This window comes from Ochotona curzoniae, unplaced genomic scaffold (genome assembly GCF_017591425.1).
Source record: "Ochotona curzoniae isolate NIBS_2020 unplaced genomic scaffold, NIBS_Ocur_1.0 scaffold_461, whole genome shotgun sequence".
NCBI lineage: Eukaryota > Metazoa > Chordata > Mammalia > Lagomorpha > Ochotonidae > Ochotona > Ochotona curzoniae.
Window position 1 is genome coordinate 2,750,084 of NW_024467120.1, and position 26,635 is coordinate 2,776,718.

General features: G+C 48.6%; 1 protein-coding gene across 1 annotated transcript in view; it reads left to right on the forward strand.

The window, feature by feature from the left end:
- Nucleotides 1-26,635, forward strand: part of JARID2 (jumonji and AT-rich interaction domain containing 2) — a 214,402-nt gene that overhangs the window by 172,799 nt on the left and 14,968 nt on the right. The window contains exons 5-7 of the mRNA XM_040967725.1: nt 1,805-1,981; nt 17,724-17,959; nt 23,492-24,545. Of these exons, the coding sequence (XP_040823659.1) occupies nt 1,805-1,981; nt 17,724-17,959; nt 23,492-24,545 (1,467 nt within the window). The remainder of the gene's footprint in view (nt 1-1,804; nt 1,982-17,723; nt 17,960-23,491; nt 24,546-26,635) is intronic.

The following is a 26,635-nucleotide window of genomic DNA, read 5'->3' on the forward strand; positions in this document are numbered from 1 at the left end:
AGCAGGCCATCCCCTTATTATTGGGGTCAAGCAAACAGAGTTTGACTCTTAAAGTTAATTGACAATGTACAGGGAATCCCTTCAGGGTCTTTCCAAATTCAGTCAGCTATGTCTGCTTGTTAAGATCAAGAGCTGGTCGAAGGAAGAAAGATAATGGGAAGGAGGGCTTGTCTGTTTATATGATTCATGGAGAAGAATCCAATTTTATAGAAACCGCAACCCAAATAAGAGAAAGCAAGCTTTTGGATTAAAATGATTTCTGTTGTGGTTGTGACATACCACAGTTTGATTTTTGTCCAGATGAAAACATTTGGTTTGCACTTCAGTAAATATTGTGGAGACATTGCCAGCTAATTCTGAAAAGTAATGAAATATGGCTTTGGCAAAGCACAGATGCATTTTGGACTCCTAGTTCCTCTTTTCTGATCCAAGTTCAGGGTTTTTTCGCATTTGGTAATGCACTTGAATAATCAAGGGAGAAAATATGCCTGTAACTGAATAGAAAACTGTTTATGTTAAATATACACTTTTACAATCACTGCGTATAAATTAGTCTCTCCTCCCTCCCCAAATCATGTAGTCCTTAACTCACCAACACGTTGGTCTGTAATTGATCACTTCTCCAAAGTTTTTCACCAGGTGAGCGCTGATTGAACTGCATTTGCTAGACCACATTCTCTGTTGCTGTGAGTGTGAATGGTGCTTGTCTCTTCACGTCGGGAGTCTGTCCCAAAAGGCCTGGTGGACTCTTACTCCCTGTTGTTTCCACAGCCTTGTTGTGTCTCTCAGTGGACCTTAAGTGAGCACCAATGGGTTAAAACGTATCATCTTTTGCACTTTTTCCCCCATTTTCTCTTTTAAGTTTGAAAGGCACAGTGGGGCAGTGCAGGCTGGGGCTTAACTTGTTATACCACAATGCTAGCCCAGGAGAAGGCTCTTCTGCCCACTGGTTCACTCTCCACGTGGCTGCAACAGCTAAGTCCGTGTTTGGGCAGAGTCAGGAGCTGCCTCTTTTTCTCCCACATGGGTGCACGTGCTGAGTACCTGGACGTTCCCAGGTGCAGTAGCAGGGAACTGAAGCAGAAATGGAGCAGTCTAGACTCAAACTTTGATTTGTGCTGTCGGCACCAAGGGTGGCAACTTAATGTTTGGCATCCCAACCAGTGGCTCAGGTCTAGTATGTTGAGTGTGTAATCTGGAATAGCCTTCCTTTCTCCTCTCCACCTTTGGGGAAGGTTTTCTTTTTTTCTTTTTCTTTTTTTTTTTTTTTTTTAAGGTTTTTTGTTTCTATTTAAAAGCTAGATTTTACAGAGAAGGGTAGATAGAGAGGTCTTCATCCACTGATTGACTGTCCGGGGCCACAGCAGCCAGAGCTGAGCTAACCTGAAGCTGTGGAACAGGAGCTGCTTTGGGGACTCCCACGAGGGTGCAGGGGCTCAAAGCTTTGGTCACAAGCAGAGAGCTGAGTGGGAAGTGGAGCAACCAGGACAGCCACCAGTACCCACATGGGATGCTGCCTCCACAGGGTCGGGATCAGCTTGCTGTGGTTGTTTATGTTGGATGAAGAGCTTAATCTCCTGTTTGGAGATCTGGAAATCTGCTTGAAGAAAAGAGGGAGCTGTTTGCTGGGGAATATTTGAAAAGCAAAGTGAAGTGACAATCGAGAAGAATAGTCTTGTTTTATATGCTTTAGACATGATGGCCTAGGCTGATGTTTGTGAATGTATCGCTCTGTATTGTTCCTTCTGGGAGCAGTGCCAGCCAGGATGACTTTGTGGATGACTGCTGTTTATTGACCCACCAGGTTCTCCTGCGCTGCCCAACAGCATGGTTTATTTCGGAAGCTCTCAGGACGAGGAGGACGTCGAGGAGGAAGATGATGAGACCGAAGACGTCAAAACGGCCACCAATAACGCTTCATCTTCATGCCAGTCAACCCCCAGGAAAGGAAAGGCCCAGAAGCACGTTCACAACGGGCACGGTAGGTTCACTGTGAGATTTCTTTGTGAGACATGTTAGAGGGCATGCGTGGAAAAGAAAATGGATGAAGACTGTAGCTGCAGAGAGGAAGAGATTAGCATAGTATGAGTGTGGTAGAGTATCAGTATAGTGTAGTGTAGTGTTAGATGAGTGGAGTGGAGTGGAATGGAGTGGGTAGACTTCCGACATGACAGTTGATCTGCCTGTGTTGTACAGTATGGAAATCAGATGGGGAAAGAGCCCATCTAAATGTGAATGACCATAACTTTCGTGATTAATCTTTAGTTATTTTCAGTGGTGGATATTGTGTTGACAGCAAACTGTAATCCCTCACGAAATTGTGAACATGCAGAACTGAAGATGAATTTGAAAAATCTATGTGTGATTTACAGCTTTTTTTTCCCCATGAATTTTTTTTTAATTTCATGGCCCTTGCCTTTTTTTTTTTCTCTCTTTTTTTTTAAAGAAAGTTGTAAGTAAGCTGGCATGTGTTATGAGGGATTCCTATAGGTGAAAAAAAAGCTGAATAGGAAAAGATGCATTTGGAAGTTGTCATCATAGGTGGTTACCTGGCCACAGGTGAGAGGGACTAAACGTGGGTTGGGGAGGGAGTGGTACATACAGAGTGCTTGCAGACTTGGTAATTGTTGCAGTACACATTTTCTTTACTCTCAGAAGTCGCATGTACTAATTCATCTCCAAATGGCCGCGATGGGCAGACTTGGCTGAGTATGAAACAGAAAGTGCCTCCCACTTGGGTGACTGGGACCCATCCACTTCATGTGTCCCTGCTGGATTGGTAGAACTGGGGTCAGGAATCAGCCTGGAAGGGAACCTCAGGCTCTCCGAGTGAGATGTAGTGTGTTAAGCACTAGATTCTTGCATGGCGGATCTTTGTGTAAAGGCCTCTTTCCAGCTGTTTTCTGTGGAGGACCTACTGGCTCCTCCACTAGATACAATTTTTTTGAGGGCTTTCACAGGAGTCGCTGGGGCTAGAAAGACTGTGCAGTATTGTTAGCGACGGAGGAAAACGGAGCGTTTCACTATTGTTTCTTCTGCACCTTCCCGCTAAGCTACCATCAGAACAGAGGCTCGGGACAAGCGTTCATGTGTCTGCTTTTCGATGTTGTAAGCAGTTCTCTCTTATCAGCCTAGTAATTCATTGTTTATCTGTCTCACTTCTTGCCAAGGATTTTGTTTAGGTGACATGGTGAGGACATGGTGCCCTTTGAAGAACTTGCTTTTAGTTAGCTGGAGGGGTCTAAATACAAAATAGCCAATTGAATTTTAATCTTTTTGGGAAAAGATGACCTGGAGCTGTCCTCATCAGGAAATCTTGGTGGTCCAGAGAGCTGTGTAAATGAAACGGTGGAATGCTGCTTGGGAAAGGGGGCCTTTCCCCCATTGGGGCACAGCCTGCTTCTGGTGAAGGAGACTCATTAACATGTTCTGTTAGATGGTAGTAAGAATTCTAGCGCAAAAGATGGGCTACTCTTGATGGTGTGGAAATGAGATGAAATGAATCAAGTTCAATTAATAGTTGGCAGTAGAGTTTAGCCTGAAATACACAGAAAAATTATTGGATTGGAATAAGCTAGCCCATTCTTGGGAACATACAGTGGTGCAGCTTTTCCAACGACCTGAGGAAACTGGGATAAAAGCAATAGACTGGGAATTAAGAAGAGGATTGATTGGGGCACTAAGAAGAGACACTATGATGATCTTTGATTTAAAAAAAACTCTTAAGGAGAAGCTTAAATTTTTTTAGTGTTCTTTTGTTTAATTAAAAACCAAGAGTAAATTAAATTGGGACACATTTTGAAATTACACTTTATCCTTGTGTCTATTTGATAGAAACGTGTCTCATCATTATTGCGTTGGTTCCTTCTGATATGCCTTTCTCTTTCTGCGATTGGGCAAGCCAGTCCAGCCGTCACGTTGCCTGGTGGGACAGTGGACAGATCTTCTGTGTTCAGGGACCTTTGCTTTTCCATGAGTTGCAAGGTGCTTGGTTACTTTCTGGGGCTGAGAGTATCACGGGGCGTGAAAGTGAAGAAAATGGCAGGTATTCTGCATTGACCGTCGTCATTGTTGCTAGGAGTCAAGTGAATGCATCAATCTTTTTGTTGTTGTTGTTGTTGTTGTTAAGATTTATTTTTATTGCAAAGTCAGATATACAGAGGAGAGGAGATAGAGAGGAAGATCTTCCGTCTGATGATTCACTCCCCAAGTGACCGCAATGGCCGGTGCTGTGCCGATCTGAAACCTGGAGCCTCTTCTGGGCCTCCCACTGGTGTACAGGGTCCCAAAGCCCAGGGCCGTCCTCAACTGCTTTCCTAGGCCACAAGCAGGGAGCTGGATGGGAAGTGGAGCAGCCGGGATAAGAACTGGTGTCCAAATGGGATCCCAGCACTTTCAAGGCGAGGACTTTAGCTGCTAGGCCACCGCACTGGGCCCAGGATGTATCAATCTTTCTGTCCTTGTAGACACATATAAATGTGAGGACACACACACAGAAGCACCCATAAAAATGTTTAGGCAGTTACTGTTTTTGTGAAAATAAGATGGTGATTGAAAGATGTTCAAGTGTTTAGTCTGGAGCTTTGCTTGCTAGTTGCAACCTTTCCAGAAGCACTTTGGATTCTTTTTGTGAAGTAGTGTCTCCTGTGTGAGGGCTGCATAGGATGGTGTGGGCCGTTGGTTGCAGTGTGGCAGGGCTGGGTTGAAGGTATGTTTGGTCGGGGTCTCAAGTGAGAATACATGTGTACCCCCTCTTCACATTTCTGCATTTGTGTTCCTCCCCTCCCCCAACATTCTGGACTATTCTGTTGTCCTCTGTTATCTGTAAAGGTACAACCTAAGATCAGGAAAAACAGGAACCAATCCAGGTTTGCTTATTCCAGGACCTCAGTGCTGACTCCTGTGCTTGCATCATTGGCGATTGTCGAAGCCCAAATTGAAGGAGTCCTTACCTGCTGGTTGTATGGACTCCAGCTTTCTGCTTAACTAAGTACTTGAAGGTCAGCTTGAGGGCTGTCTTCTTGATTTTGGGTCTCATTTATGTCTCTTATTGTTTCCAGTTGCTGGGTAGAAATGTGCTCTTATCTGCAGTGCAACTTTTATTTCTCAGCAAGAGAAGCCCATTCCTCTTTTGGCACTTAGAATGGCTGGCTGTTGCTTTAGGTGCATGGAGGTCATGATTTTAGGCCAAGCTTCTGCCATTTTGATGTCATTCAAAGGGTCGCCATTGGATCCATCTCCACCAGCATTCCAGTGCTCGGTCGTAGTGAGGACACGTGGGCACTGGCCTGGGTGACCCTTCCTGTGGGGGTTTTGTTTCCTGCTGTCCGAGGCCACTTCCCACTCTCTTGTAGTGTTGAGCAGACCCCTTGTGGCCTCTGCAGTCTCCTGGTGTGTGCTGGGCCTGTCCTGTCACAGATGGGCTCCCCAACTTTCCCAGCCCTGACCCCAGCACTTACTTGTGGAGTCCATTTCCTCTGCTTTTCAACACCATCAGTTTGAATGTTGTCTTGTCTCAGTTTTTCAGGTTGCCATAGGAAGGAGTGAAGACCTTTCACATCTTTTTCTTTCCTAAATGAGTATGATTGTCAGGAAATTGCATTTCCTGTGGGGTATTCCAAAGTCAAGTAGACACAAGCACCAAAGCTGTTCCACTCCAAGTTCTTTACTGTGAAATTAGTTTGTGGGTTTTCACCAGATGCCTGTGAGTGCTAGGAAGGACTGTGTGTTTACATGTTCCTGAAAGTGTTGTATTTGTAGAGGATTTGGGAGAAAGCTCTGGGAATCATTTCACTGGGGGAAGTGCTGAAACATAATCATGGAAGCTTTGATGGCTGGATATTGCATTGTTAACCATAGTGTACCACATTAATTGTTTAGGAATTCACATGGAGTAAATCTTCCCATCGAACATAAAGGTAGTGTTGCTGTGTGCCTGTGAGTGGTGTATATAACCCTGTGCCGATTCTGGCGCTGTGGAAGGGAGCTCAGATGCTGAAGGCTTGCAGGCCCTCCCTTCCAGGCTGCTCCCTGGAAGTGCAGCGGCAGTGCCCAGGACTCCAGCTCTGAGCTCCTGTGTCTCCTGCTCTCGCCCTCTTCGTGTCATCGCTCTGCACCACTGCTGTTGTCATGTGGGTTTCTCTCTTCCTGTCATCTGTCTGGTTAGGTTGCCTCCTGCGTCACCCCACTGGTCTTATGACTCTTTGATAACCCACCCCCTCAGAGTCAAAGGGATGGGCTATTGAGTGAGCGCATGAGATGCTTTGTTGATGTTTTTTGGACACCATTGCAAATGGCATTTCTTAGTCTCTCTGCTCTGCTTCTTGCTTTCTGAAGAGAGAGACTCTTCCTCCTATCCTGCTAAGGTGTCCAGCCGCTGCTCTTGCCTGGATTTAATATCCCTAGAAATTAAACAGTAATAATCCAGTAGGTGAGAATGCTTGATTATGAAGCCAGTGGAGGAAATGGATTGAAGACCACTTCCAAATGTTCAGGCTATTTGAATTCTCTAAATCAAATGACTCAGTTGATTTTGTTGGAGCAGGGAAGTCAGATCCGTTCTGTCCTTGCCTTGTGCAAAAGTTAACATATGAAAGAAGAGGCTCTCTGCTTCTTTTTACTTTCTAATTTGAGTGGAGAAAGTACGTGTATTAAAATGAGCTTTCTAACAGAAGAATCTGGATGAGCACATAATTTAGGATAGAAAAAGAAGATTAGGGCCCAGCATGGTGGCCTAGTGCCTAAAGTCCTTGTCTTGAACACGCCGGGATCCCATATGGGCGCTGGTTTTAATCCTGCCAGCTCCACTTCCCATCCAGCTCCCTGCTTGTGGCCTGGGAAAGCAGTCGAAGACGGCCCAAATGCTTTGGGACCCTGCACCCAAGTATGAAACACCTGGAGGAAATTCCTGGCTCCTGGCTTCAGATCAGCACAGCACCGGCAGTTGTGGTCACTTGGGGAGTGAATCATCAGATGGAAGATCTTCCTCTTTGTCTCTCCTCCTTTCTGTCTGTATCTGCCTTTGCAATAAAAATAAATAAATAAATAAAATAGAAACAGAAGAGTAATTTTTTTTAAAGATTTTTTTTTTGTTTTTGCTGGAAAGCCAGATGTACAAGGGAGAAAGATCTGCCACGTGTAGGCTCACTTCCCACGTGATCACAATGGCCAGAACTAAGCTGATTTGGAGCCAGGAACCTGGAGCCCTCTGCAAAGATCCCACATGGGTGCGGGGTCCCAACACCTTGGTCTGTCCTCCTCTGCCCTGCCAGGACACAAACCAGTGTCCATATGGGATCGAATGTAATGTGAGGATTTTAGCCACTAGGGTTTTGCACCGGGACCAGATTAGATTGCTGTTTGGTGGTTTGTGCAGTGGCAAGTTTTTCTTCTGGCAGATTCACATTTTCCCTAGTTTATACGCTGACAGCGTTGAAGTAAGTCTGGAAAGCCAGCATTGTTGTGTCTTCCTGAGATGAGCAGGGATGAAACGGAGTCAACAAAAGCGCACCCATGAATACTTTATGGCCAGAGGAGCTTGGGCCGAGAAATTACTCGTCAGCTGCATGTCCACGAGGTTGTTGGATTGAAGAACCTAGAACTGAGTCTCCAGACCCCAAAGTGCTAATAATGTCCTATTTTATACAAGGCAGATAGGAGGCAGCTCAGGTGTGCAAATAGGACACCAGGCCGGGGAAGTGGCAAGAGAGGAAACGGTGGTTTATGACCCTGTCGGCGGGGTTGCAGTCAGGGCATAATTGTACCCTAATGGATATAAATTATCTTAGTAAAATGCATAGTCTGAAATGACGTGTTCAGCATCCCATGAGCCTTTGAACCTGAGTTAAATGTCAAAGGTTATAGTAACGACCCTAGCAACTTGTGCTTCCCTAGCTTGTTAGAGATTCAAAATACTCTGATGTACATAAACCCTCAAAACGCCTCGGAAAAATGGAGAGAAGAAGAGAGACCGTTGTTCCTTTTTCTGCCCATCTTTTTTTTCTGAAGATGGATTTCTCAGAAGACTTTTAAAGCAATGTGTCATTGGATTCCCAACTGGAATGATTTAATTGCTTTTGGATTCACACCAGGCATGTTGTATTGGGGGCACAAAGCAATCACGTGGATGTACTGACCGCGTTTGTGCTCCGTGGTTGCCTTCCGGGTGGGTTGAGCCCTCTCCGTTTGTTGGGGGTGGAGTGGTGAGTGTGTGTCCTGCGGCCGGGGTCTCACTGGAGCCCTGCTTAATGAGGAGGTTGAACCTGACAGGCGTCTCTCTCCCGTTGGAATTTTTGTGGGATATCCTCTTGACCTCTCTTTAACCTCTGACATTTCCATGTTTCCTGTCGAAGCAAGTGAATATTGTGTGAAGTTGGAATAGGAAATGAGAGCTCATCTTTTCAAAAGGGCCGCGGAGCGTGTAGAGCGTGACCGTTCCTGACGTCTCCCCGTGAGTGCCGGAGCACTGCGCTTTGTTGGTGCCCGTTAGGCATGGCAGTGCTGAACACGCTGTGAAGGATGACATCTGTAGGCAGTCTTGCCATCTTCTAGTTGTCTCTTACTTTCATTTTCTTTGAAAGGCAGAGAGAGAGAGAGATCTTCTATCTGCTGCGTTACTTCCAGATGCCCACTCTAGGTGGATCTGGACTGAATCTGGAACTCTAAATGCATCTCACATAGGGTGGCAGGACTCCAAGCCATCTACTGCCTCCCAGGTTTCACTTTAGCAGGAGGCAGTGTCAGAATTGGAGTAGCTGGCACTTGAACTTGGCACTCTGATATGGGATCATGGGCATTCCACGTGGCAACTGTTGTCCTAAATGCCCTCTCCTATTTTTGTATCCTGAAAGAGGATCTCACAGCTGTACCTCTCTCATAGAGTAGCCGGTAGGACCAGGGTGTTGTAACATTGTGAGCTGTTTTTGTACAAGGGGCTGTATTATGGGGTCGGCACAATGGTCAGATCCTGACTGCTTTCCCTCAGGCGTTGGTTCTGCTTGTCCAGGTAGAACCTTGGAACGATAACACAGAGCAGATGGCCTGGGCCTCCTTGTGTTAGTGTGACGGGGCCAGAGCCCCACCTCTGTTCCTGTTTCCGCGACTGCCAGTGGGCAGAAGCATCGGAGGGCAGAAGAGAAGCTTCTGGGCTGAGAATGCCCTCCTCACCAGTTGTGTGGCTAGCTTTTTAGCATTCTTAACTTGTCTCCCTATTTGCTGGTAACTGACAGGGAATGATGTTAGGGATGGGTAAGATGGAGTGTGTACAGTGACCCCTATTGTGTATGCTGCTGCTTTTAGGGGAAATGGAAAGATTTTAAATAACATGGGTCTTATGGCCTCAGAACTCTGCGAATATGCTAAAAATCCATTAAATTGAATGAGTATGGTTTATAGCTTATTAAATATGTGAAATGAAGATCTTTTTGCATTAAATGAGGAACTTAGAGTTCCTAGACTTAGAGAGCGGCTTCTCTCTCTGTTTGTGACCTCATGACGCTGCTTGTTACATTAGGAACTCTACGGTGTCTGCCTGGCTTTGCTTTACTGCTATAAAACTTTTTGTAACTTTATTTTTTTAAAGAATTGCTTTATTTATTTATTTGTTTATTTTTAATTAGTCAGATAGAGATGAGAGACAGAGAGGAAGATCTTTCATCTGATGGTTCACTCCCCAAGTGACCTCAGCAGCTGGAGCTGAGCCAATCCTAAGCCAGGAGCCTCTTGGGGTCTCTCCCACTGGGGTGCAGGGTACCAAGGCCTTGGGCCCTCCTCAACAGCTTTCCCAGGCCACAAGCAGGGAGCTGGATGGGAAGCAGGGCCCTATAGGATCCTGGCATGTCCAAGGCGAGAACTTTTAGCCACTAGGCTACTGTACCAGGCCCTGCTTTTATAACTTGTATGAGTGGTTGTGTAAATCAGAGATGCATTCCAGTTCGGTTCACACACACTTCATTTCAGGGTGTCTCCCAGTGTGTGGTGAACGGCTTGCTTCCTTGTTTGTGGATGAGAATTTGTTTAACCTTGTAGCATTCATCTAGGTGGGGGTGCAAGTGCTTTAGAGTTCGCTGCTGCACACTGGCACCCAAGGACTCTCAGGTCCTGGGGGATTGGCCAAGAGGAAATGTGGCAGCACTTTGGGGTAGCCAGGAGAGCCAGAAATGACCCCTTTCCCCCTTAAAAAGCAAAATCTGATTTGTGGCCTTTTTGCTGCCCTGATGTGTATGTTCTGATGAACGTCTATGATCTTTGAAACCTCTTTGTCACAGGTTAGCAGGAGCGTGGTTAAGAAGACTGCTTGGATGGCAGTGATTCTGACGTGTATGATATGCATTGTTACAGAGCATAGATCTTGTAGATCCTGAGGCAGTAGCAACTGTAACTCAAAGAATTTACCTTCTTCCATGGGTAAGGAATGCGGTTGGCTTCATTCCCCGCCCCCACCCCATGTAATTAAAGTAAAAAAAAAATTGACTAGTTAAAAATTCCAGAGGGGTTTTATAAGGCACCCTGAATACTAATAGAACTTGCTTATGATCTTGGGTTACGAAGATGGAGTTGAGTGGGAGGAGGCTGTGTGAGGTTTCATTCTGCCCGATGCTGGCCCCTGGTGTGAATGAACCGCTTTCTGGCTTCGAGATTGGGAGGGACTTTACCCTGACCTGTGTCCTCACAGCGTTCCCTGGTGTTCACACTCAGATTCTGGAGCTAACTCAGCGGGCACACTTGGTTACAGCCCTCACACATGCTGCAGTCAAATCCCTGTGAACTCTTGGCAAAGGTTGGCAGACATTCCATTGTTTTCAGACAATAGTGACTCAAAGTTGAACTGGCTCCAGGGAGCAAGTGCTGCTTTTGTAAAAGAATTTCATGGCAGCCATTAATGGAGTCTGTGCTTTTCCTCAGTTGAGAAGCCTCCATTCAAATATCTGGCTTGAGATCAGAACCTTGCTACAGACCTCTTTTCCTTTCCACAACACATTTCTTTTTTATTTGCAGTAACGTTTTTGCCCCTTACATTTGCTTTGGGGTTGGAGACAGCAAGCAGGTCTTTAGAATTCGAGGTAGACCATGTTGTGGGGCTCTTTTGCTTATTCTTGCTTGCCTTTTGCCTTCTGCTTACACACAGTGCGGCCAGGCTCTTCTCCATATTTCACTTACAGGAGTTCAGGCAGAACCCAGGTCAACCCCAAATGCTCCATCATTTTGTTATACGGCAAGTAAGGACTTTTCTTCCCTGCTTAGCGCATCACAATTCCCGGCATTCCCTCTGGCTTTTGAGTGGGGAGCCCACTGGTTTGTCCTTTAGGAAATAGAGGTGTGAATGTGTTTGGAACTGTAACATCAAAGTCCAGAGCTTTGTGTGTTGTTACGGCTGAAAGATCTTCTGATCCACTGTCCATAAGAGTGCCTTCAGAGGTTCACCCAGAAGGAGTCTAAATATGTGAAATGTATGGGACACAGTTTGAAAAGACAGCTCTCTGGGGGCTGTATCTTTGAATACCCCCGGGAAAGTGAAGCTTTCCATCTTTCAAATGTTTGCAATTAAAGATGATTCCAGTAACTTCTTTTGCTAAGTCTGTTTTCTTCCACCATTGGGAGCAAGTCTTGTCTCCTTGGGTCTGAAGTGACACTAAATTAAAATACTAGCCTTTGGATTTGAAGATGTTGCTTGGCACAGTGTGAAAACATTCGTCTATAGACCATTTAACTTTGAGAGCATATGTGTACAAATCGGTGTGTTCGCCTGTGTTCATTACTGTAAATCTGTGAGTGAGTGCAATAGGGTTTCCTATTGTTGCTCCTGGTGATGCATGTGGGGGTTTTTTTTTTTTCTTTGCTTAAAGAAACTAGTCCAATTACCCTTTTAATTGGGAACAGTGCGTGGAGGAATTCCATACGTTGAAGTCTTTCTGTCTCTTAGGTTCATGGGGCTTAGTCTTTCCCTGTGATAGTGATTTTTTTTTTTCCTTCTCTCTTTCTCTTGCCTTTTCCAGAATCTTACAAATTAAGACAAAAGATAATTACTTGCAGGGGTGAAACTGGCAGGTTCCCACGACACTTAAAATTAATGAGCTGTTGAATACAAACTATACCTTGTCTTTGGTTCTGTTGTCAGTACCCAATTCTTCCTCCCCCTTTCTTCCCGCTTAACACATGATTTGGCTTGTTGGCTGTGTTTGCCATTTGGGTAGATTGCTGCCATAAAATAGCATGATGGTTACAGAAACTGGGTTCGTTTGAAAACCATCTCTTTGTTAGCAGATCAGTGTTGACTCGATTCAGCTTTTAACTTCTGTATATTTGAAAAGTTTGCCCCTTTCTGGGATATCCTATCCAAATGAGCTTCAGCAGCCTGGTGGGTGAGAGGGCCGAGCAGCTGCTTGGGCATTTTTTGTTCGGCACAAGCCTGCCTCTCTCTGCCTCTTCACTGACTTCTAGACCTTCGGTTTCTGGAACATTTTCCGGGGGCATAGGTTTGGAGGTACTGCTGAAGGGCCCCAAGGTGCTCGAATAGAAGCAGGAAGGTGCGTTGGAGTCGGCCCAGATGTGTGGTGAGGAAGCCTTTGCTTTCTTGCCATATTCGAGACCCTTGCAGCCCGAGCGTGGTGTGCACCGGCCCCGGGACTGGGTAGCTGAGAGAAGCTGACCCTCCATGCCCGCTAAGCCCTTCCTTTGCACGTGATGGGATACCGAGTTACTAAAGCAGCCAGCCTCGCAACAAAACGGCTGTTATTAATTCCAGTGTACATATGGGGACACCAGGCTATGATAGCCTGGAAACCCCGATGGTAAGAGGGTCACACTGAGGTGCTGCGTGTTGCATTTTGGTCTCTGCACTGCCTTTTCTACTCCTCAGCCTTATTGAGTGGCACCCTGGCTTTTATCAGTGTTGGGTGAATGAAAGCAGGGATATTCTAAGATGTTCATTTTAAAATGCCACAAGTTCCTAATCGGTTTGCTTATAATGCCAAACTCCGAGTTTCAGCATTAGTTCACAGTTCACAGATGTCTTTTACTGTCCACGTGGGTTGCACACAGCCAGGTTTGTGTCTGTCTCTGCATGTACGTGGTTTCGTTTGATGTGTGTGAAGAAATAAGTCTCCGACAGATAATGCAGTTTGCCTTAGGGAGAGTCTCCCAGGGGGGTTCGCGCTGTAGCACACAGATTCTGAAGGTGGGCAGTTCTCAGAGGTCAGCGGCTGTTGAAATTTGGATTTTTCTGTCAGCTTGTTGTGCTCTGCCACATCATGTATCTAGTCTGTTGATTTGTCTATTTTTAAATTTTTTTTTAAATGATCGTGTACAACCTTGATCATTTGGAAACAACGGCCTACTGAGTTAGTAACACATCTTCAGCACTGTGGGTACCTGGTAGGCGAGCGCCTGAAAAAGTTCCCTCTGATTCTATCTGGAAAGTCTTCAAAAGATAATTTAGGGCCCGGCGCGGTGGCGCAAGTGGTTAAGGTCCTCTCCTAGCGCCCGGGATCCCATATGGGTGCCGGTTCTAATCCCGGCAGCCCCGCTTCCCTTCCAGCTCCCTGCCTGTGGCCTAGGAAAGCAGTCGAGGACGGCCCAAAGCTTTGGGAACCCGCACCCGCGTGGGAGACCCAGAAGAGGCTCCTGGCTTTGGATCAGCATAGCATCGGCCGTTGCGCTCACTTGGGGAGTGAATCATCGGATGGAAGATCTTCCTCTCTGTCTCTCCTCTCTGTATATCTGCCTTTCCAATAAAAAAAAATAATAAAAATAAATCTTTAAAAAAAAAAGATAACTTATTCTTTGTGCCTGGTAATGAAGGACGGCATGGTTAAGGACACGCTTTGGTGCTCCCTGTGTTTATGCTAAGGCACCTGTCTTCCAGTGTGGCTGTGCCGATTTATATTCCCAGCAGAGAGAGTGTGAAGGGTGCAAGTTCTTCACTTCTTGCCAGACCTCATCATTATCCTTTTTCTTGATGACAGCCATTCTTGTGAATGTGAAATGTGGTATCTACTTGTGGTTTTGATTTTTTTTTTTTTTTTTTACTAGCTACCCTTCCTTTATCTTGTACCATTAGTCCATGTGTCAGTCCAGTGAAAAAGCAAGTACAGTGTTATTCCAAGCCTAGCAGGTCCTCTGCAAGTGTCTCCAGCATACTCCAAGTGTCCGCAAACCTCCTTTGAGACCATGTGCTCCTCACAGAGCTTGCTCACGGTATAATAGTATTGCCTGGGCAGGGTGTGGGCAGCTCTCCCAGTGGAAACCATCGGGGGCCCTGGGACAGTAGCAGCTCTGCTCCTTTGAGGGACTGCCGTTGGACTGGAGGTGGTGACCAGCCTGTGGGCTGAGGCAGGGCTAATGGTATCCTGCACAGTGACAGCTGGGATGGGTCTGGAGAATCCCACCCCTGCCCCAAGCTGCACACCACCTACAACCCAGTGTGCATATATGGAGGCAGAGATGTGCCTGCTGAGCCCGTGATGTTGGCCTAGAGGTTTCGCACAAACGAATGTCTGTTGCTTAGGTATTACCTATGAGAAAATGGAGGAGTAAATAATTTGCATGGTAGCAAAAACACATGTTTGGGAATTCCACTGCAAATAAATGGTTATAAACTAGAGCAAATCTGTAGACTTTTTTTCTTGGTAATGGAAAGTAATTCTAAAACAGGAGTTTCTTAATCAGAAGCTTCACCATGCGGCATGACTTCATGACAGTAAAAAGCAGAAGTATAGAGTTGGTTAAAAAAAAAAAATCTTATTTCCTCTACTGTGTTTCTGTAAAGCAGCTGTATTCACTGCTTTCGAAAATTGGTGAACAGTCAAGAATTGCCTGGGTACATGTTTCTTGGCTTGATTTTTAATCACATTATAGTATGACTTCTTACGGATGTTGCTTTTAATTTATCTGGAAAGCCAGCACAGACACTGCCAGCTGGAGTATGATTGATGGCTTCTGACAGTGGCTGGTTGCTTCCATGTAGACTAAATGGCAGCCGTTTGAAGCTCTCCATTTTCTCGGTAGCAGAGGATCCAGTAGCGCTTTTGCAGCATGGGAGTGTATCCTGTTTTGACGTGACAGGGTCTTGTTTACTTCACTATTTAAAATCTGTTTAGAATTTGTAATCACTGGTATTGGAAGGAATGCGGAGACCAGGGCTCACATCCAACTGAGATATGAAACTGTGTTATCTCCATCTTGCACCACATGCACTGTACTCACTAGATTGAAGAAATGAATCAGAACACAAATAGAAGCAATAGAGTGGGGAGAGTTTGTTCAAAGGTCCCCTGCAGACTTTCTAACACCAGCGTTGTGAGCTATAACGTGACGTCCAATGAAGAAAGATCTCTGAAGGGTAGAAAATGGCTTAGGACGTAGTTGAGAATGGTTCTTTACACAAAACGTGAGGTGACTGATGTGTCATTGCACCATCACATATACGTCTGTTAAAACCTCATGTCGGGGGCTGCTGATGCAGCAAGTGGAGCTGCCACGCACGACGCCTGCCTCCCACAGCCGAGTGTCTCCACCAAGTCCCACTGAGGTGCGTCTAACCCAGCTTCCTACTAAGTGGCCTGGGAGGCAGCGGACGGTGATTCATCTGCCTGGGCCCGCGCCACCCGCAGGGGAGACCCAGAGAGAGCTGCCGGTACCAGGTGTTTGGGGAAGTGAGCAGTGAGAGAAAAGAAGCACACCCCCACCCCTCTGCCCATTGTTCTGCCTTTCAAATAAATCAGGCTTTTAACAAAATCATGTCACATGCCATACATATATACATACATTATTGTCAGTTTTACTCTAATAAAGCTGGGAGAAGAAAAGGAGAAAACATGGAAAATACCGCCTGTGCATAAAAGATAAGAAAGGTTTTTAAATTGGTTAGCAGATTTACTGCCATCACAGATGACAAAGCAGTTGACAGTTGAAGAAAATATTTGCACCCTGCAAAAGCATAGACATGAGTTAAAAGGGCTCTCCCCAGTCGGTGTGAGAACGAGCTTTGATGGAGCCCACTGTAGGTCGGCCTCTGAAGAGCCCTTGCTCCAGAGGCTGGTGGAGGGAGTCATTACACTGTTGTTTGAAGGGCTGTCAGCCCATGCTGCTTCAAGGAGGTAGAAATTTGTGTTTCAGCTGCCTGGTCAGCCGCAAGCCCTGTGAGGAGTGGGGCTTGCCGGGGCTCACTCGGGTGTTGGAGGAGTGAGTAGACTTGATCAGCTGCTTTGGATGCTGTTAATGCTGATGCAGCACGGTGTTAGGCGGCAGCTGGAAGCCCATCAGCTTCCCTGCGCTGCTGTGCTTCTAGCAGCCCCTAGCAGGCTGTCCACCCTTCTCTTCCCAAAGAAATGGGCCCCAGTGAGGAAGATTTGAGGGGCGAGGAGGGAGACCTGTGAGACCTGTTTCGTGGAAACAGAGATGAACGTACCCCATGGAGAAGGGCCGTGTGTAACACTACTGCTTGGACAGCCTGCACCACATGCCGCAGTGCCGCCTCTGGTCTGGGCCGCTCTGCCTCTGATTCAGCGGTTTTCTGGTGTTCCCGGGAAGGCGGTGGAAAAGTGTCCAAGTACATGCATCCCTGCCTCTCACGTGGGAGTCTCAGACGGAATTCCTAACTGCTGGCTTTGGCCTGTCCTGGCCCAGCAAATGTGAACCATCAGGTGAAAGATATGTGCCTCTACTTTTCAATTAAGTATCTTTAAAAATACATTTAGAAATCATAAAAATAAAGGTCTGAGGTCCCCAGTTCTCCACCCAGCTGATAGGATCCAAAATGCACACTGGGAAAATACACGTAGTCATGCAGGACTCGGGAGGCTCGCTGACCTCCAGTGGCAAGCCGGTGACGTGGGCTGCCAATGTCCTGAGGCCTGAGAGCCTGAGTGTGCTGGGAGGCTGCCGCAGAGCGCGCCTCGCCTGTGCTGCACACTTGCTAACTGCCGTTGCTGTTTCTGAGGTTAATAATAGGAAACAGGTCTGACTCAGAGCACAGCTGCCCCTTTCCTTTTGTTCTTTCGTCACTGAAGTTCTGGTGAAGAGCTGCTGCCTGGCCCATGTATCTGCAGTCTCCCAGTCTCGAAGTGCAAACCTTCAAGTCTGAGGCTATGATCTTTCCAGACTGTGCTGGGATGGTGCTCAGGTTGCCAGCATCCTTGCAGTGAAACTTGAGATGATCTCTGACCTAGGGTGGCGTGGCTTCTGTTTTTTTTTTTTTTTTTTTTGCTGTGAGGTGTTGTAAAAGCGATTCACATTTGGTAGAAGCTACATTTGGAACTGGAATCATTCAGCATACACAAGCGCAGCCTGTAGGCAGCCATGCCGTCCCAGGGGGTCATCACTAACCCCGTGCCTCGTGCTCTGCTGAGCCGCTTGCCTGAGAGGTTAGGTGCATGCGTTGTGCTTCTCACATTGCATAATTTTAACCAGGGTGAATTTCCCAGGGCACAACCCATTGTGAGTGAGGATTTGCTCCCACTCTCTGGCTCTTCTAGCATATATTGTTGGTTGACATTGTGGGTTTTTTCCGTAGGGAATTTTTACCAGTGAGATCTTGCCACAGCTCAGCGATTGCAGTTCACTCTCAGGACGTGTGTAGGATCTGCATTTGCCTGTTGTATAGGGGTCTTCCTGTGGAGCGTGTTTGGGGTGCTCACCGAGAATGCCTTGACTCGTCTTGCTTTACCGAAAGTGTGGACCACAGTGCTCCGTGCTGGTTTCCCTTACACTTTCTTCTTCATTTCCAGTTTTCAATGGTTCCAGCAGGTCAACACGGGAGAAAGAACCGGTTCAGAAACACAAAAGCAAAGAGGCCACTCCCGGGAAGGAGAAGCACAGCGAGCACCGGGCCGACGGCCGCAGGGAGCAGACGGCGGCGACCCCGCCCGCCGCAGCCCCCTCCTCGGGCCCCTCGGCCAAGGGGCTCGCCGCCAGCCACCACCCCCCTCCTCTGCACCGGTCTGCTCAGGACTTACGGAAACAGGTAACGCCAGCCAGGGGGTTCTGGAGCCATGGCCCAGAGGTGCAGGGAGGGGAGGGGTGATGTGTTAACTGTCCTGGACAGATCCGTCAGGGTGACGTCATGCTTTCTGTGAAGAAGCCACGCCTCCCTCCTCTCTCACTGGCAGGGCTCCCTCTCAGATCTCGGCATGTCCCTTTTCCACCCGCATTCAAGGGTCCCCTCTGGAAGTGAATGAGCGAGCTGCCGAAGTAGCACAGCTGCATGACTTGAGAACTGAAGAGAGCAGCAAGTCCCACCTTGCCCCAGGATTCCCTGCCTGCTCCGTGGCCTGTGCAGGTGGCCATTCCACAGCTGGCCGAGGGCTCCTTGGGCTCCCGTGTGTCTCCTCAGGAGCCAGGCTTGCTGAGTCGGAGTCTGTGTAGTGACTGCATGTGCCCTGGTGGCTTTCCATGCTTCCCTGTGTTACTCTCTCGTGCAGTGTAATGAGCCTAGATGGGGGGACTTAAACTCCTAATTTCTTTTTTAGGATTTATTTTATTTTCATTAGAAAGTCAGATTTACAGAGAAGACAGTGAGAGACAGAAAGATTTTCTGTCTGCTGGTTCACTTCCCAAGTGGCCACCACGGCCTGAGCTGCACTGATTCCCCCAGGTCTCCCACGCAGGTGCAGGATCCCAAGGCTTTGGGGCGTCCTTTACTGGCTTCCCAGGCCACAAGCAGGGAGCTGGGTGGGAAGTGGAGCAGCCAGGATATAAACCGACACCCATATGGGATCCCAATTCATGCTAGGCAAGGACTTTAGCCACTAAGGTTTTGCGCTGGGCCCAGGGCTCCCAGTTCTAATTTGACCCTGACCCTGGCTATCACTGAATTGAGATATGATGTTGAGATTGTGACATTTAACCTTCTGGGCTCCATTTTTCATTGGAACCAATCTTGCCAACTTCTTTCATAGGGTGATTGTGAGAAAGACGAAGTTACCCATCAAATGCCCTTTGTTATATATTCAGAAAAGAAGGTCAGTGCTAGCTAATAGTAGCTCGCGAGTGCTTGATACATATGATTCAACTCTCAGTCTTAATCTTTGCAGCTGCATGAAGGGTGTGGGCCCACCAGGTCCTCATCGTAAATGTAATTGAGCGAAATGTGAGTGAGTAGGGCTAAGGAGGAAAGCTTGCAGGAGATGCTGCTGGGAAGTGATTTTTGTTTGTTTTTGCCCTGTTCGCTGTAGTGAGTGGGAACCGATGTCCCAGATACACCCGGGCGTGCGTTGTGGACGGGCAGCCCTGGCTGGAAAGCTTCCTTGCCCTCCCGCTGCTGAGGTCAGCATTTGAGCAACCTCTCCAACCTTGCTGCTGCCTCCCTACCTTGCCAGTGTGATTGTGCTTTTTAGGGTTTCCTGCTTTAAATTAACCAAGTGAAGTTTTAACTCTGGATGAATTCCACCAGCCCACATATGTCTCTCAAGATAGTCCTCTCTCTGCCTTTTGAAAACCCCACCTCTGGCCTGATGTCTCCCTCTGGTGGACTGGAGGAGCTCTGCCAGAGTGGAGTGGAGGCGTCGTGGTCCTGGGTGTTCTTACAGCCTTTGCACACGGTTAAGCAGAGCCCTCCTTGCTGTTCCTGCTTTCTGCTCAGCTGTGGACCTGTGCCTTTTCCCCCTTTCATCTGCCTGCGTGTGGTGAGGTGGAGGAAAGCCAGACTGGGGGTGAGGGACGATTATCTTTTTGAAGTATAGCGCAGACTGGGTGTGGCTTTAAAATAGAATTTTTATTAGAAGTGAATGTTTGATGCCTTGGGCTTTCATACTCCTCGTTTTACACCCTTCCCACACTCGCACAAAAAAAATTGAGAATGATTTTTTTTTTTTTTTTGTAGTGGGGGACTGCAAAGGGACTTTCAGGTTCACTGTAACTTGAAAATGTTTGACTCCTACCCTTGCCTATTGAAGTGAAATCACACACTTTGGCCACCTGCACTGATTGTTCAAACCAGTCTCAGGGCTGTGTGTTGGGGCTACTGGAGGTCTGGGTGACTAGTGAGTGAATATGGGTCAAGGAGAACCCTATGAGAACTTGGGTGGGATGGGAAAAGGGTTGCAACAATACGTTCACCCCAGGTCGAGTGACACAGCTGTGTGCAGCAGGGACGGGCGGCGGTGGCGCTGTACTTGCACACCCTACCATAGTCCCCTCCGTTCATTTCCTGAATTGTGGTGGATTGTCCTTCCTGCTCTGCTGGAAGCGCACCTTGGGGAGCCCACTTGTGATCCCATTCCTACCATGTGGTATGTTGGTAGCTGTAAGGCAGCAGGGTAAGGGCTAGGCAAGGACCTTCACTGGCATCGGGTCAAACCATTGCCTCTCATCTGTTGTATTCCTGGAGGAGGGGAGGCAATACAGTGCCTGACTTCTGGGTTCCCAGGTGTGAGAGCAGGCCGTGAGATTGATGCTGTCTTGGACTGGTCTTGGATTTAGGAGTAACAGTGCACCTGGCTGAGTTCTTGATTGTGTTTTATTCAAAACCTGTAGGATTCATGGCCCGGCCTGTAGGACTGATTGCTCTGTGCCCTTGTCTCTCACCTTCTGGCCTCTGCTGCTAGTGTGCAAAGGGGCGTCTGAACAGGAGAGGGGAGATGGCCAGTGACCCCTGCTCTTCCTTATCTACTTCTCCTAAGCTCAGTGTTCTAGATCTTTGTGATTCCTGAGCATGTGTGCATGATATTTTAGTGGACTTGAAAATTACTGCTGCAGTAGTGAGAACATGAGTAGATTCAGTGTATAATTGATAGTTTATTAAAGCGAATATAATCAGACAGACGAGGAATCCTTTGGCCTTTGACTGGTAACATGCTCAGCTGTATTCCACCAAGCAGAAAATTAAAACAGCTGGCCACACGTTTAGAATAGCCAGAAGTGGACCCACAGGAATCCAAGAGGACACTGCTACCCTTGCTGCAAGGGAGCATGGTGTTAGGCTGGTAGGACCAAGCTATGGGAACAGAGAACCCTTTACCAGCCTTTCACCCTTTGTGGTAGGGGCTATGGAATCCGCATTATCTCAACGTCTGCCCAAGGATCCCAGGTTTGAGAAGAACTGAGCTAAAACCATCAGGACTGCAGCCTGTTGGCTGTAGGTTGGAGCCAGTGTTGGCCTCCACTGCCTGCTATTGGCATTCTAGCCTTTGCCATCTTGTTAAGGTTTATTCCTGGTGAGTTAGAAATAGAGTTTCAACAGGCAGTGCCCTCAGCGAGTGCCCTGCGCTCTCCCGCCCTCGGGAGTGCAGAGTCCTCCCGGAGATCCTGGGTTCTTGGGGTCTCCTGTGGTCCTCCCTTGTAGCATCTCTGAAGCCGGAAGTAGAGGTGAGCCCCAGCTAGCTGATCTGCTAATTCCTTGTTTAGTCAGCAGGAACATTTGAAGATAATCAATAAAAATGGAGAAATATTTGCAGTTTTATTCTAAAGTCATATTTAACATAGAACTTTGCTCTGATCCATCTCCGGCTCCATTGGTTTGCTTTTGTTGCGGGGTGTGAGCGAGATCACACCAGACATGTCTAAGGTTTTATTAAGGAGTCTTTATTAATCAAGCTTGGTGATCACAGGTCCATATGGCAGTTTAACCAATCATAATCCAACCAAACATAATCCAGAGAGAAACAAATGGTCATTACCCTTAAGTCCATCCATTAAGCTGAAGACCTATGTCCCAGCTTCCTGAACAATATAAGAGACATGCATCGAATAACCTGGACACACTTCCAAAGCTGCATTCACCTTTCCCTGGCTTCTCTGCACACATTGCACTACTCCTAGGCCTCACCTCTCCTGGAACTCCGACGGCACACAAACCAGAAACAACATTACTATATCCATTGTCCCATCTAAGCAGTACGCAGGGACCATACTCGGGGGATTACCTGTTCTGGGTCAGCCAAGAGTCGAGGTGCCAGAGTAATGGAAGCACCTGACCAGAAAGAGAGAGAGAGAGAGAGCCCCTGCTTCATGGGCCTTTTAAAGGGGCATGTGAGAGGCATGGTTGAGGATCACTGGCTGCACTCCGTAACACTTTTGCTTTTCTGCTGTCGGTGTACCCGTTTTCAGAGTAAACCAGCAGGAGTGGAAGCTGTGTCTGTGTGCTTCCGTTTCTCTGCCAGAGTTACTCCACATAGGATACCAGTGTCACAGTGGTTTCTCTGCTGTGCCATAATGCTGGTCTATGTACATCTTTGGAAGAAACAAAAACCTCTTGAGTGGTTGTCGGTGTAGTCCCCAGACCGGCTGGTATCAGGCAGCACCTGCAGAGGAGTGCACATTGCCTGGCTGCATCTGCTGACTGACTCAGCAGCCCTGGGTAGGGCCCAGTGGTCTGGGGGGCTTTCGGGTGAGTCTGAGGAGCACAGGCCCTGGGACCTGTGGGATAGTTGGGTCTTCCTCCCAGCCCTATGCAGGGTAACGATGCACATGACAGCACCAGCCTGAACTTATTACGTGGCTCCCAGTGCTGAGGGCAGCTGCCAGAAGGAGGTGCTAGCTGCTTTGGGGGGCCTGTTTGCCATGACACATGTGGGCAGCCTCCGCCTTCCAACTTGGCACCCTGCTCTTAGGTTGTTAAAGAGAAAAGAGAGCTGTGGTTTCTGTGGCTTAGTCTTCCTGCGCTTGTCCAAGACAGTGGTAGTTACGAAATCCCTGGAGCCCTCACTTTGTAGATGCCAAGTGAGGCTGCACATTGGAATGATGTGTCCAGAGCCACTGGGCTGTGGGTGTGAGGCGAGGATGCCTGGTATTGTTCCGAAGTGAGAGCATTGTCAGTCGCCACAGCACACTCCGTGTTGTTGCTGAGTGAGCCAGGCCAGCCTTCACCGCTCACAGTGAGCGTGCCGCTGGGCTGTAAGACACTGTGTGTATGTGAGCATGTTGCGGAAGTTCACAGAGCGTGGGAACTTGGAACCAGGCATGTTCTCTGTGTCCACTTTGGATGCCGTGGGCTGGGTCTCCGAGCAGTGCTGGCAGACAGGCAGCTGCTGGCAGTGTGCAGCAAGCAGGCTTGCCTGTGAACCAGAGCCAGGCCACAGGGTGCTGCTGGGTATTCCTCTCATAGTATTTTGTTTCCTTCTTTTTTTAGCCTCCTAGGTTTTTTTAATTCTGGGGGCAGGTCATGCAGTTAGGAGGAGCAGAACAACTCTGACTGTTGGAATGGGGATGTAGAGGTTCACCTGGGAGTGATAGATATTTAAACAGAAATGTGTTTAAGCATGTTAGCATGTTAAATATTAACATCTGCACACATAAGGCGTATGCCTGCCTTTACCTGCCTCTCCCTCCTGTCTATCGTTGCTTTCCCAAGTGTGTGAGCAGAGAGCTGGGTCGGAGTAGCCAGGTCTCGAAGCCTGACATGGGCAGGCAGTAACTGGCTGGGCCACAGCACCAAGCCCTGTACGTGTCCCTGTTTTCACAGGCAGCCTGTGGGCTGCACCTGTGACCAGCGCCCCTGACTCCATCACTGTTACAGGCACTGATGTGTTCCCCCTCCTTTCTGCTGCTACTTTCACAGGTTTCTAAGGTAAACGGAGTCACTAGAATGTCATCTCTGGGTGCAGGTGCAACCAGTGCCAAAAAGATGCGCGAAGTGAGACCTTCACCATCCAAAACTGTGAAGTACACTGCCACGGTGACCAAGGGGACTGTTACATACACCAAAGCCAAGAGAGAACTGGTCAAGGAAACCAAACCCAATCACCACAAGCCCAGTTCCACCGTCCACCACACAATCTCAGGGAAAACTGAAAGTAGCAATGCAAAAACCCGCAAACAGGTGCTATCCCTCGGGGGGGCGTCCAAGTCCACCGGGCCTGCCGTCAACGGCCTCAAGGTTAGCGGCAGGTTGAACCCAAAGTCGTGCACTAAGGAGGTGGGGGGGCGGCAGCTGAGGGAGGGACTGCGGAATTCCAAGAGGAGACTGGAAGAGACACAGCAGGTGGAAAGGCCGCAGCAGTCACCCCCCAAGAAAATGAAAGGGGCAGCCAGTTCTGCTGAAGCCCCTGCCAGAAAGGCAGCCGCAGTGGCGGCAGCCCCGGCAGAGAAACCTCTGCTGAATGGACACGTGAAGAAGGAAGCGTCCGAGCGCAGTGAGCGCAACGCGGAGAGGAGCCGGCCCAAGAGGGCCACGGCTGGGAAGAGCACGCCCGGCAGACAAGCACACGGCAAGACTGACAGCGCCCCCTGTGAAAATCGTTCTACCTCGCAACCGGAGCCCTTGCACAAGCCGCCTGAGCCGCCGGGGAAGCCCGAGAAGGGCGGTGGCAAGGCCGGGTGGGCGGCCATGGAGGAGATCCCTGTGCTCAGGCCCTCCGCCAAGGAGTTCCACGACCCACTGGTCTACATTGAGTCAGTGCGTGCTCAGGTGGAGAAGTGCGGGATGTGTCGGGTGATCCCCCCTCCGGACTGGCGGCCTGAGTGCAAGCTAAACGACGAGATGCGGTTTGTCACGCAGATCCAGCACATCCACAAGCTTGGCCGGCGCTGGGGCCCCAACGTGCAGCGACTGGCCTGCATCAAGAAGCACCTCAGGTCTCAGGGCATTGCCATGGACGAGCTGCCGCTCATCGGTAAGGTGGGGTGCCAGCCGCCCTCTCCCTCTTGCCCTGCCCCTTGCGTGTGTCCAGGCTTTCCTGACCCCGCCTGCCCCCCATTCCCAGTCCTGGGTGTTGGTTATATTGAGCTCAGACCTTTGTCCTAGACCCCATGCTCTTTCAGCATGACTGCTGCTGCTGCCAACAGTCTTGAACTGGTGACAGTGGGAGCGCTTCCGTTGGCTTCTCGTCTGCTCAGCCTGCTGTGACGAAGGGTTCCCTGCTTATGACATTTCTTGTCTCACTTCTAGACAATGCATCTGTGGGGTGATGGCATCTGAGGTTCCCCCATAGCTTGTGGGTGGCCATCTCCCCCCTCTGCCTGTGTGTCCTCATTGCAGGATGCCCCTGTTTGCGATAGGATCCATCCAACTGTATTAATTCATTTAGCCTTAATTGTCTTCTTACAGATGCTACCTCTGAATACTGTCATATCCTAAGGTCCTGGGGTAGTTTTATAGGAAACCCTGTAAGCACCAGAGTCTAGGTGATGTTTTCTTCCTTCTTGTCCATGATTCTCCATCCCTGACATTTTCCTAACCTTGATTTTTTTTTTTTTTTCTGGACCAGCTGAGCATTTGTCAGGATCACAGCTCAGGGCCATGCTGACAGCATTCTGGGTTGTGGTTCCAACACACCGTGCTTGGTCCAGGCAGTCATGAAGACCCCAGCCCTTTCTGGGGTCCTGAGGCAGCAGCCCCCTGGAGCTGTATGTGTTGTTCTGCTATCCCACCCTCAGTTCTTGACCTCCCTGATGAAGTTGCTGTGTCAGTCCTGGTGAGTGGGGTCTGTCTGGAACAGCTGGCTAAGGTCTCGTACCTTCTTGCTGCAGACACATTAGGGGAATCAGATCGTGCCTTTCTTTGAGGGATCCCAAGTTTTCAAAAGTAGGGGATGCTCAGCCTTTACTGAAATGCTAAAAATTGGCCAAAACAGAGGTATTCTTGCAAGACAGAACAGGTGCTGCCAGCCCAGTGCCTGGCTAGCACTCACTGAAGTTGGAGGAGCCCCTGCAGTTAGGGGGGCCTGTGTCAGATGGTAGTGTAGGATTCTGGCTCTGGGTCCATGTGCACCTCTGCCCCGGGAGCACTCAGGTCGTTGGGTGATCCAGAGCTGGCAAATGAATGACCCTTAGCATTCCTGCCTGCAGATCGGACCGATGGACAGGATAGAGTCTCCCTCCCCGCCAGGTGGGCTTTGTGTCTGTGTGCAGGGGTGAGCTGCACGGTCACACCCGTACTCACTGCCAGACACCAGTGTTCAGAGTAGTTTGCCTTTCATCTTGACTTTTCCCACAGCATCAGAAGCAACCAGGTGATATGTGTGTGTGTCTCTTGTTTGCCACCACCCACAAGTGTCTGTCATTTACGAGATTGCCCCTACTCAGGCCTGTGCCCACAGAGGCCTGAACAGCACAGGGGGCCTGAGAGGGGAACCATTTCCTGGGACCTGCCACCATGGGTGCACCTCCTCCACCCCTGCAGGTCTGTCCTGTGGTGCATGGGACCTGTGGGCCCCAGCTCACGCCCAGCCATGTTCTCATGGCTCTTAGGATTCAGTCTGAGCCACACCCACTTTCTGCTCTGTGCATAAGTATATCCTCACCCTTCCGCAGTTCTTACTTTTCTTAGATTGTGTTCCTCACCTAGCACTTTTGGTTGATAGTTCTTATGGAAAGTTTCTCCTCTCCACCCTCACTGGCCATGCAGAGGTTCTTTTCCAGTTCATGTGTAGATGGCATTGGTTGGTATGCGTTCACGTTGACTTGCGTTTTGAGATGCCATTGTACCTTTCGGGAGTTGATCAAGGGACGCAGTGCATGCCGTCATGCATCCTTGTGTAATCAGCAGCCCGTGTGTCTGAGCAGGTGAAGGAATGGCTCGGGCAGAGTCAGGTGCTGCGTGTTCTTGTGCAAGCGTTACCTTTCCCCTGCAAGTCCAGGAGGACTGAGAATTAACCTCCTTTGTATGAGGAAGGGAGCCACAGTGAGGAGGAAGAGTTGAGAATCGATGGTGTGTGGTATGTGAAGGTTTCTGACTTCACAGCTGCTCCACGTAGTACTGAGA